Source organism: Pituophis catenifer, unplaced genomic scaffold, assembly GCF_029215685.1.
Source record: "Pituophis catenifer annectens isolate HBS135680 unplaced genomic scaffold, rPitCat1.0.hap2 SCAF_1, whole genome shotgun sequence".
NCBI lineage: Eukaryota > Metazoa > Chordata > Lepidosauria > Squamata > Colubridae > Pituophis > Pituophis catenifer.
The window spans coordinates 300,258,528-300,270,593 of record NW_027256881.1 but is presented as its reverse complement, the minus strand read 5'-3'; the positions used below and the strand labels follow the sequence as shown (position 1 = coordinate 300,270,593).

Below are 12,066 nucleotides of genomic sequence, written 5' to 3'. Positions count from 1 at the left end.
ACCCCGCGCATGCACACATGCCCCCATGTGCCCTGTACATGTGTGTGTGGCCCCCTGCACGCACAACATTCATGCATGCATGTGCCCACACACACGCCCCACCCTCTGCGCATGCATGGCAGAGACCCGAAAACCAGCTGGCCAGCGGGAGACACACATGCCTGTGCAGCGGAGCTGAATTGTGGCGACGACTCGTGTGCCATCAGAGAGGGTGCTGCGTGCCACCTCTGGCACGCGTGCCATAGGTTTGCCATTATGGGGCTATAGAGAAGGTATGCTTCTTGGAATCTGATAGATAACATTAGAAGTCAGGTGGCATACAATTTTTAGATGATTATTGTTATCACACTCATTGCATGATTCAGTTAAAAGGCTCTGATTCACTTTCTCTTCTGAAATAATAATATCAAATCAAATCTTTATTACAGTCAAAGACCACATAGAAATAATAATATATACTTGTAGGCATAAAGAGCAAGAGTCATACTTCACTACTCCACATGTTATGTGTAAACTCCCACTCCATTCAAATTTACAGATGTAAATTTCTTTCTCCTCCCCATAAAGTATGCAGGCTGCTTCTCCTAGAGTTGATATTTGCCTACAGGTCCTGGTCATTCCTAGAAAATTTGACATGCTTAAATCCTGATGGTTCTAGATGTCACACCAACAATTGTTTACATCTAGCAGAACAACACAGGGTGGTAGGTCATAGGTCTGATGACACCATTCTCCCCCCCCCCAAAAAAAAGCTCTCATAAACCTTGACAGATCATTGCCTTGGCATAAATCATCTTACTCCCATGTCATTTTTAAGATAGTTGAATTTACTGCAGTTTCTCAAGAGCGTTATACAATTGTCCAAACCAATGTCATTGCTGAAAAACTTGCAGATAAGATTAGGCTTTAAATCTAAATATTGCCATAATCATCACTGCCACTGGTATTATTCTTGCTATTATTTCTTCCTCTTCCTCTTCCTCTTGTTCTTCCTCTTCTTCTTCTTCTTCTTCTTCCTCCTCCTCCTCCTCCTCCTCCTCCTCCTTCTTCTTCATCATCATGATGATGATGATGAATATATATCATTGGTATCATCATCCAGGCACAAAAAATGATCTGCTATCATCAATATATCCAGAGGGTCCCTCTTTGAAGTGAAGGAAAAAAAGAAAAACAGCTTGTTGGTAAAGGGGCAAATAAAAAGCCCAGATAACTTGCTTGCAAGAGAGAGAGAGATAGAAAAATCAGATAAAAGCCCAACAGAACAGATGCTCTGAGAAGATTAGAAGCATACAGATTAGTGGCCCCATTGCAAAAAAATTAAAATAAATATCACCATTAACTGCAGTTTTGAGCTTCTAGAATAATCAGACATAAGAACTGTTATCCCACTCTCTCAACATCTTTACTCCAAGTACTTAATTCTTCGTGTTCCTAATGTTATTCCTTGTTTTCCACTACACATGTTTTAGAAAGATCAGTTGAAGGATTTTCAACTACAAAGCAGGATCGGCTTTGTTTCCCAGATTTAAGGCTAATTCACATATTTCAACAAAAATGTTGTTAAAGATCTCAGCATTTCTAGGTCTTCCTTGGTTGATGTCTCTATAAAATATGTCCTCAGGTAAAAGGAAAATATAGTCATTGATTTCTAGCAGCAGTAACTTTAGCTGAAATCCATGATTACATCTTCCCATATTTTCCACACAGCTGCTAGGAAAGTGGGTAGCACATACATTTTCTAAGTATATATTTATACAAATTGTAATCCATTCAGAATTTAAGTTCTGACCTTGTGGTTAGGAATCTCTAGAAAAATTAGTTGCAAATAAATTTATCCAAATAGGCAAATTAATACAGATTACTGTATAAATGTATAAACATCAATGAAACATTCATTAAACTTAATCAAAATACATGGGGGGGGAAGAATTCCACAGAGAATTGAAACACAATTAATTCTAGATATTGTTTTAAACTTCTATAAAACAGTAAAAATTTGTGAGTTAACATTCATACCTAGTTGAGTGTCTTATCAGTAATTTAATAGCATGTTTAACTCACCTGCTAGTGATCAAATTGCATTTAATATTTACAGCTAGGACTCTTGTTTGTAATTGTGATCTGCCAAACTTTCTGAATCTATTCTCTTCAATATAATGTTTTACAGCAGTCCAATTTATGACCACTAGCTATCCCATTTTATTATTTATCAAATTAATTATTTATTAAAATAGATAGATAGATAGATAGATAGATAGATAGATAGATAGATAGATAGATAGATAGATAGATAGATAGATAGATAGGCAGGCAGGCAGGCAGGCAGGCAGGCTGGCTACAAGATATGGATAACAACTTTGTATATTTATTTAGTTGCAAATAAATGGGATAATTTGATTACAGTCTGTTATTTGTATAAAATGATTACTGGCTTGTCTCTAAAATTCATATGCAATACATCATTCTCTATACATGATCAACTTGAATTTCATTGAATATGGTATATAAGTCTCAATTCTGAAGCTGCTGAAATACTGAGCTAATTATCTGAGACTTTCAGCTTCAAATGACACTTCAGAATCACTTTTCAATAAGGAAAGTCGCGGTACATCAGGTATGCTTAGTTAAACCTTGAAATGACCTTCTCACAAGACTACTATTAACTTTAACTGGCTTCTATGAACCTGGAAGCTGCTCAATCCATGTTTCCAGATGGAATACAACCAGGTTTTCAGAAGCTTTCCTTATCCAGGAAATCTTGCATATAGGATACAGGCAGTCCACCTCATAAATACTAAGCCTAGTTCACAGCATCCATCCTGGATTCTTTGCTAAGAAGAGCTATGATTAAGCCAGGGAGTGAAATCAAAGCATAGCACTCAAAAACAAAAAAAGGCAAATTTGTCAGATGAAGAAGGGCATGTCCACAACAATAAAAAGTCCCTTCTTGAGAGCCATGTCTCAATTTACAGTGAAAAAGCAAACCAATAACTTTAAGATAATTATAAATCTCCCTTGTACTGAAAGTTATATATCATATCCATTAGGAAGAAATGAAATTAGTCTCTCCATGCTGTATAATCAGTTTTACACGTGGAAACAAACAATGAAAGATCTGTGGCAAAAATTCCACAATTGGATTACATCACATGGATTAATAAAGGGGTATTATTTAAACTAGGTAACAACAGATCCTAATATAGTCAAGGGAGAGGTTTATGTTGGAGATGGGTCTTCCCCCTTTTTTGAGTTTGGTGATAATAAAAGCAATAAAGGCATTCTATCCATGTGAAGCAAATAATATTAATCCAGACCACTCTTATTTGTCTTCTTGCCTTTTCTATACTGCAACAGTGCAATAATCGTCTATGATTTCAGAACGTAATTTAGAATGATGTTGCCAAGAGTGAGATGACTGTTTCAGGTTATCTCTGTGTTTGGGGGAGAGGGGAGGGATTATTTTCTACTGGTGCCACCTAATCCACAGAGTTTATTTGTTGTATTTTAATTAGTCTATTAAAGCTGCACCTCATTTTTATCCAACTGAGAGTACTTATCTTTGTAACAAAATCAACCCTATACAGATTAGGCAAAAAGATAATAAATGACCTCAAATCACCCAGAGAGTTTTCATGTCTGAGCATGTTTGAATCTTCCAAATCTTAATCTGACAACATTACATCTAGATCAGGCCAACTAATTTCTCCTAAATACTTTATCTATTAATTGCCTGAAATCGTACCCAACTTTTGTTTGTTTGTTTTTTTTTTTAATTTGATTTATATGCCGCCCTTCTCCGGAGACTCAGGGCGGTTTACAGTGTGTTAAGCAATAGCCTTCATACTTTTGTATATTTATACAAAGTCAGCTTATTGCCCCCACAAACTGGGTCCTCATTTAACCTACCTTAGAAAGGATGGAAGGCTGAGTCAACCTTGAGCCTTGGAGAGATTCGAACCAGCAGTAAATTGCAGGCAGCTGTGTTAATAACAGGGTGCTTTAAACCACTTTAAACAACAAACCACTTTTGTTGCAGGCTTGGTCATGGAATCCTCCGTCCATCTGTTCTTTTTCAATCTCACCCAAGATACCACCCAAGTCTATGCCATTAAGAAAGGTCTCTGACTGCATGGACAGAAGGTTGATCAGCCAAGGCCATCTTCTTCAACTTGAAGCAGACATTTGTATGTATTGCTCTACTCAGTGTACCCTCCTAAACCACTTCTGTATCACTGTATCACAGCATTTGTTTGAATGGGCAATGAGCATATATCAGATGGAACAGGGTGCTAGCTCACATCTCTTAAGCTATGCTAGACATTTCAGATACAATGGTGTGATATACATTTTTAACTACTTTTCAACATTTAGTCCCATAAAACACAATGTTTCTCCTTATACTGATTTATTTGCAATATTGCCTCATTGCAGAAAAGCCTTTCCAACTGTCCTGCTTTACTTGAAATCTCAGAAATTAGAATTAGTATTCTACTGTTAAGGTCCTGTACGGGGATCCTGTATAGGGGGTTCTGTGGGTGAGGCTTATTTAGTGGGCGTGGCTTGATGGTCATGTGACATTCTTTAGGATTTAGCAGAGGTACTGGTCTACCAGGCTTTTAACTGCTTGCAGAGCTGTACTGATCTACCCATTTATTTTTGCAGGCACTGGTCTACTCATGTATTTTTGCAGGCACTGGTCTACCCATTTGTTTTTGGAGGCACCAGTCTACTACCAAACTGCTGTTTACCACTGATCAGCTGTAGGGTAGCCCTTTGAAGCCCCATGGCAAGAGTTTAAACAGTTTTTTTCCTTATAGCCCATCAGCTGGGACTCAGGAGGCAGCAATAGATTGGGGGTGGGGCCAAATAAAAGGTAAGAATAACGCGGGGGAGCGGGGGGGACAGAACCAGTTCGGTGACGTCATATCATCACCACTACCTGCTCGACCAAACCGGGAGGAACCCACCACTGGTCCTGTAGTAATCCTAGACATAAATTTTGAATTAATTTACAAAGATGACTCCTTACAAGATAATGCTTTCTCCCATTTGAGATGTAAATTTAAAAGTTCTTATGAAAGGACACATTCCCCACATGAGTATCACATGCAAGCAATAAAACATTAAAAATAGCTTAAGAAGCTCAGTAAGGAGTAGTCACTTTAGAATTTTCTACTACAAGTAGTCTTCAACTGATTATCACAATTGAGCCCAAAATTTCTGTTGCTAAGTGAAACATTTGTCAAGTGAGTTTTGCCTCATTTTATGACCTTTCTTGTCACAGTTGTTAAGTGAGTCACTATAGCTGTTAAGTTAGTAACATGATTGTTAAATGAATCAGGTTTCCCCATTTATTTTGCTTGTCAGAATGTTGTAAAAGGAGATGACATGACCCTGGAACACTACAGCTGTCATAAATATGAGTCAGCTGCCAAGCATCTGAATTTTGATCACGTGACCATGGGGGTGCGGCAAGGGTTGTTAAGTGTGAAAAATGGTCATAATTAATTCAGTACCATTGTAACTTTGAACAGTCACTGAATGTTGTAAGTCAAGGACTATCTGTATACTATAGAAAAACTTAGTGGAAGTCACTGGTTAAAAAAAATTGACTTTCTTGTGAAAGGATCCATTTCTGATGTGGGTGCCACACCAAGGAAATAAAACACCTAAAATAACTTATCACTAGTAATATGACTTATGAGTTATATACTGCTTGATAGTGCTTTACAGCCCTCTCTAAGCGGTTTACAGAGTCAGCATATTGTCCCCAACAATTTGGGTCCTCATTTTACTCACCTCGGAAGGATGGAAGGCTGAGTCAACCTTAAGCCTGGTGAGATTTGAACTGCCAAATTGCAGGCAGCCGGTAGGCAGCAGAAGTGGCCTGCAGTACTGCACTCTAACCACTGCGCCACCATGGCATAGAAACTTACGAAGCAGTAACCCTGTTATAATTTTCCACTATACTATAGGAAGACGAAGGGAAAAGTTCATTAGTTAATGATTCATCGCTTAAAAATAATTATATGAATGAGTACACAGTAGGAAGGGAGACCAAGAATATACTATCTATGGTGGTCTGAGATTTTGATGGCTAGCTTTATATTGCAGAGTGTTAACCAAGAGTCTCTTTGTACTTTCTCCTTAATCAATGCATCGCTGGTATTTCCAGGAGGTTCTAATGTAAGAATTCTATAAAAAACACAAAATTTACTGGTGAACTAAATAGCCCAATAGTGAAGAGCAGATACAATTCCCAGCTGGAGCAGCCATACCTGTGCATAGCTTCTCTTCTTAAACTTTAAGCACCTTGATATATTACTCTCAACACTGATTGCTCTGAACTAACATACTTCAAGTCTTGTTTGATTGCCTTTTCAGGATTGTAATATTTCTAAAAGGATTTTCCACAACGTGCAGCGTCCGTAGTTGAGAAATGAGAAAAAGAAAAAAAAAAAAAACCTCAAGAAAGTGGGATTCTTTATGACCCTATTAAAGAAATGTAGAGCAATAATTCAATGGTTTGAATCCATGCAAGAAACACATTCTCCTCTCCCTATAACACAATGAACAAACAAGTAAATCTACCTATGGATCAAGAGAAAAATATAGCTGTCAAAATGAGATGGCTATTACCAGGATTAAGAACAACCTTTTAAAAATATATTTTATTTTCTTATTCACTAGAGGCAAATGGTTAGTTGATATGCTAAAAGACGTAGCTATTCATGATTCAATTTTTTGGTCACACTTTTTATTTCTGAACTGGTCATCCAACATTAAGTATCCTAATCCATAATATTCTAGAAATGAAATACATTTTACAGTGTTGCAGTTATAAGTAAAAAGGATCTATACTTATATAAATATTTGTTTTTTCAAAACAAAAATGCTAATATATGTAAATTTATTATATGAATGATCAACTCTATTCCTACATGCTTCAACAATTAAAAAGTATTATTTGTTTTTGAATAAATACGAAGTGGAATATTTTCCCTGCAAAAGTTCCATGTAAATATGCTCATTAGATCAATAACTTTCTGAGTTATCCTTGCTTCATAACCCTAAGAGAAAATTTCCACCATTTCATTTTAATTAATAAACATTACTTCTATCAGATGAATATCCTTACATTTGGGTTGCATGAATACAAATCAATACATTTTTCTCCAAGCAAGAGAGACCTTTAAGATCCAAGCATGAAAGTCTAAATTAATCTAAATTCTTTTAGATTAAAGCTCCCTGCTGAGTTGGAACACTTTTTGTTAAAAAATATTTACCATGACAAATATAACCTAAATTAAAATAAAGGTAGAATCTCTTTCAACTGAGTTTGCTGACGGCATGGACATTTCTATGCTGTTTTCTTGGTTATAGTTCAGAAGTTATTTAATATGCTTTCAAATCTCATGGTATTTTTCCATCTAAGAACTAACTAGATTTGGATTTGTCTCTGCTTGTCTTTTCTGATATCAACCAAACTACAACTGAGCAAAAAAACAACACCTTACTCTTAAGCCATCTACCAATGGAGATGTAGCAGTTAGGTGGCATGTTAAAAAATATTATAGTGAGAGAAGTGATTTCTACCACAGGTGAGTGGAAAGAAAAAAAGAAAGAACTTCTCCAAAAATTTCACACTGACTTTTCAAGCTAATATCCATAAATCCAAAATTTACAAAATAATTATAGCGTTAAATAACTAATATAAGTAATTGTTAAAAATCATTTTTAACCAAGCAATAACTATTCATATTTGGTTTTGGAATGTAAAATTGCTGTCTAATTTTGTACCTGAATATAGACCTAGATGGAAAGATGCATTACTGTACTGGCAAGCATTAACTTAAATTCTGTGCCAATAAAATTTAATGGTTAATTAAAAACAAACTTACTTGAATAAAATGGCTAGTGTACTGGGATCAGACTGAATTGAAAATAATGACAATTGGTAGAAAGTTAACAGACTAATTTCACACAATTATGGTTTTAACAATTAGAACAAATCATCAGGCATAGATGGAACCGTGCACACTAAATAAATACATGTAGGTCAAGGCCATTTTTAGAATGTCTATATTAAAATGTGTCTTATTTTGATTATGTTTTGTATTGTTTTGTTTTGTTTTCCTGGCAATGTTACAGGACACACTTTGTGACTTTACTTCATAAGAAAATTAAATAGATGTTTTAAATTGATTTTGCATTGCTTAATTAGGCTAAGCTCTTACATGGCCTTTTTCTCTTTTTGGGGGAGCGGAAGAGGGCTTATAACTATTTTCATTTAGGTTTTGTCAAATGTAACTAAATTGAGTCAGATTGAAATTTAGACAGATCTGGGTTTTCTTTAAAAAAGATACAAGGCAAGTTTAGCATGAATGGATTTTCCTAATCAAGAGTTTCAACAGAATTTAGAAGGTGAACACACTTGATAATAGATATTATATAAACTTCCATCTTCTAAATCAAGCGATATCTATAGAATGCTTTCTACCTACATTTTAAAAAACCTGGAATCAGCACGGGTAACAGAATTTTAGAATGGGACTTTTTAAAAGGATATTTTAAAGAACCAAATATATAAATAAACATCTGATTTTTCAGCTTTTTCATTTATTAGTGCTTTTTTTAAAACAATAAATAAAACTCACTAAGCCACCTTTGGATAAGCCCCAAAGATCAATGCTTCATCACTTTCTCAGATTAGCTGGTTTGATACTGATCATTTCTAGCAGGGAAATAGATAAAATAAGTCTGTGTTTGATTCTGTCTGTAAAACAACAGCCTCAGTACTTGTTAGAAATTGAAAATTGAAAAAGAAACACGTGTGATAGTCTGGTTTACCTAGTGCCATAGTTAGAGAAAGGATTCAAATTTAATCAAGGTTAGAGCAGATTCATTAAATTTAATGTGAGTTACTGTAAGTTTGTCATTAATAATGTGTTATATTGCTTTAAATAGTTCTGCTCTAATTCTGGACCCCATATCTATAAAGACAATGCATTCAGCCAAAAAGATTATAGCCCTTCAGTCGGTATATTCACTGGTATTTTAAAATTACCGTACTTTTTGGAGTATAAAACGCACTGGAGTATAAAACACACCTTAGTTTTTAGGGAGAAAAATAAGAAAAAAGTTGATTGGCAGGTGGATTGGCCTCCCGGAATACCCCCAATCAGCTGTTCCCAGAGGTGAATTTTAGCAACAGGTTCCTTGGTTGTGGGTTCTGTGCCTTGCTTTTTTTTTTTTTTTTTTTTTTTTTTGCTTTTTTTCCTGCCTCTGAAACTTCTGAAACTCTGTTTCAGGAAAAAACTTTCTTCTGTCTCTGAAAATCTCTGAAACAGAGCTTCAGAAAAAAAGCCTCTGAAGCTCTGTTTGGGGGCTTCTTTTCTGAAGCTTCATTTCTGATGCTTTTTTCAGCCTCTGAAACCTCCGTTTGAGAAACTGGGTGGGGTTACATTCAGAATATAAGACGCACCCAGATTTTCACGCTCTTTTTTGGAGGGAAAAAGGCATGTCTTATACTGTGAAAAATACAGTACAAAAGACAAAAAAGGAAGCATTAGAATTTAAAGAAGAAGCAATAACCTAAGAACTACTGGGAATTCCGGATTTCTGAGAGAGGTTCAGATTCAAGCTGACTTACAACCATTTGTTTAGTGACCGTATGAAGTTATTATGGCATTGAAAAAAGTAACTTATTAACATTGTAGCAGCCATAGTGTTACATGATTAAAATTCAGGTGCTTGGCAATGCTACATGATTGTGTTTTTTAAGTGAGTTGTAAATCAAGTATTACCTTATGGTGAACTGAAGACAACTCTACAAAAGCATAGCTGATAACCAAGGCAAAGACTAAGAAACCAGTCTACTGACTTCTCCAAATAAAGAGAGGACAGGAAATCACACACTTGAGGATACTGCAGGAAAATGGTTTTCCTGCAGAGATATGTCAGGCTTTAGTCATCTCAACACTAAGTTCACAAAATGTTATAACAAAAAATACCATGACTTTTGGAGAATGGAATCCAAAAATAGTAGCTAGAATATCAACAGTATTAGTAATGATGTCTGCTTCTATGGATAGACTGCATCCAAAAGATGTTATTGAAGAAAGGATCAGTGTTTCTCAACCTTGGCCATTCCAGAGGTATTTGTGTTTAAATTTCCAACTTTGGATAACTTCCCCTCAGAGATTTCAAAAGCCCCTGGCTTTAAGCTAACAGACTTCTTATTAAACTGTCAGTTCTAGATAGAGGTAAAATAGTGCTCTGGGCCCCTTTAAAGCTGTCTGTCTATGTGTTTCAGTCAGCCAACATGAATAGAGGTAAAATTGTAGAGTAAAAACCAACAGTGATTTATGACAGAGTTTCTTCCTTAGAAATCTTTGTAGTCTTGGAAGAGACCAGTCAATCTAGGAAATAACAAATGAGAGGAAAACGCCTTACAGCAAGAGCACAACACAGAATTACTGTGTTATGATTCTCTTCTGCCATTCCCAAAAATTAAAGCAGTATCTCAAATCAAATCAGAACCTTTATTAAAGAGTCCACATCTCCATCTCAATAAGCTTTACCATTTTCACTATATTTTGTAAAACTGTCACGGTCTTAGTTTATTACTCAAATTTCATATACCTGCTATACATATACTATAGACTACAGTAGATCAGAAAGATCCAGTAACTAGGCTAAAATTAAGGAATCAATTATTTTTCCCTCAGTGGAAAGTAGGTTTAACAGAGCCTCTCTACATTGGAAACAGTTGTACTAAATTTCCACATTGTAAATGAGTGAAATTTTTGCTTGATTCATTTTTTATATGAATCTATCAACATTTTCTAATTTCTTCATAAATGGAATGGAAAATTCCTGAATTTTTAAAAAGTGGGGAAAAAGAATCCTTTGGAAAGTTAATCTCTTTAATTGTCTACATGTGTATTGGCATGCATAGACAACACTGCTGGCATCCAAAGGTTTCTGGATGCAATTCAAGGTGGCCATAATGTTTAAAGCCACATAGGGTTGGGATACATCAGGATAACCTCTCTCCAGTACCGTGTTTCCCCAAAAATAAGACTCTTATTTTTTTTTTAACCCTGAAATAAGTGCTTGGTCTTATTGCCATGCACTCAAAAACCCAATTGGGCTTATTATCAGGGGATGTCTTATTTTGGGGAAAACAGGGTAATTTCTCCTTGCCCCACCAGACTATCAAGGTAGATATGCTCTTCTATGATATAGTATCAACTTGTGAGATTCAGAAGGTGTGCCTACTCTGATGTTGAATCTATCCTGTGGAATAGCCTTCCCACAGAGGTTTAGATAGCCCCAACCCTGCTGGTTTTGTGGAAGGCCTTAAAAACCTGTTGTTCCCTCAGGCTTTATGGCCAAGAATTTACTGGACCCCAGTTTCCTTTTGTGTTTGACAATTTAGGTGATGAGTGAATTAGGGGGTTTTGTAATGTTTTTGTACGTATATTTTAAGGAAGGAAGGAAGGAAGGAAGGAAGGAAGGAAGGAAGGAAGGAAGGAAGGAAGGAAGGAAGGAAGGACCTATGCATATTCACACAGATGCAATTAGTCAGGGGTATCTTTCAAACCAGCCTCATGAACTTTCTACAGGACATAGATGCTTTAGAGATGCAAGGAGGGTTTTTTTTTTAATTTGATTTATATGCCGCCCTTCTCCGGAGACTCAGGGCGGCTTACAATGCGTTAAGCAATAGCCTTCATACTTTTGTATATTTATACAAAGTCAGCTTATTGCCCACACAAACTGGGTCCTCAATCTACCTACCTTAGAAAGGATGGAAAGCTGAGTCAACCTTGAGCCTGGTGAGATTCGAACTTACAGTAATTGCAGACAGCTGGTGTTAATCACAATGCTATCAGTCTGCTGAGCCACCAGGCCCAGGTTTCATTTATTTATTTAGCATATAGTATACAATGCCAGAGAAATATACAAATGCTAAACACAATGCAGTCCTGACAGCCTAAATTCCTACTTCATTCTGTTCAGAACTTGCATTCCTATCCTTGGTGCACCACAGGGGAC

General features: G+C 36.1%; 1 protein-coding gene across 23 annotated transcripts in view; it reads right to left on the bottom strand.

The window, feature by feature from the left end:
* The window catches only part of NRXN3 (neurexin 3), a 1,226,878-nt gene that overhangs the window by 1,013,561 nt on the left and 201,251 nt on the right, over positions 1–12,066 (bottom strand). The window contains exon 1 of one of the 23 annotated variants that reach the window (XM_070931463.1): positions 6,758–6,795. The exons of the other annotated variants lie outside the window; for them this stretch is intronic. Within the exon in view, the coding sequence (XP_070787564.1) occupies positions 6,758–6,786 (29 nt within the window). The 5' untranslated portion in view covers positions 6,787–6,795. Of the gene's footprint in view, positions 1–6,757; positions 6,796–12,066 lie in introns of those variants that run through there. 23 annotated transcript variants of the gene reach the window in all.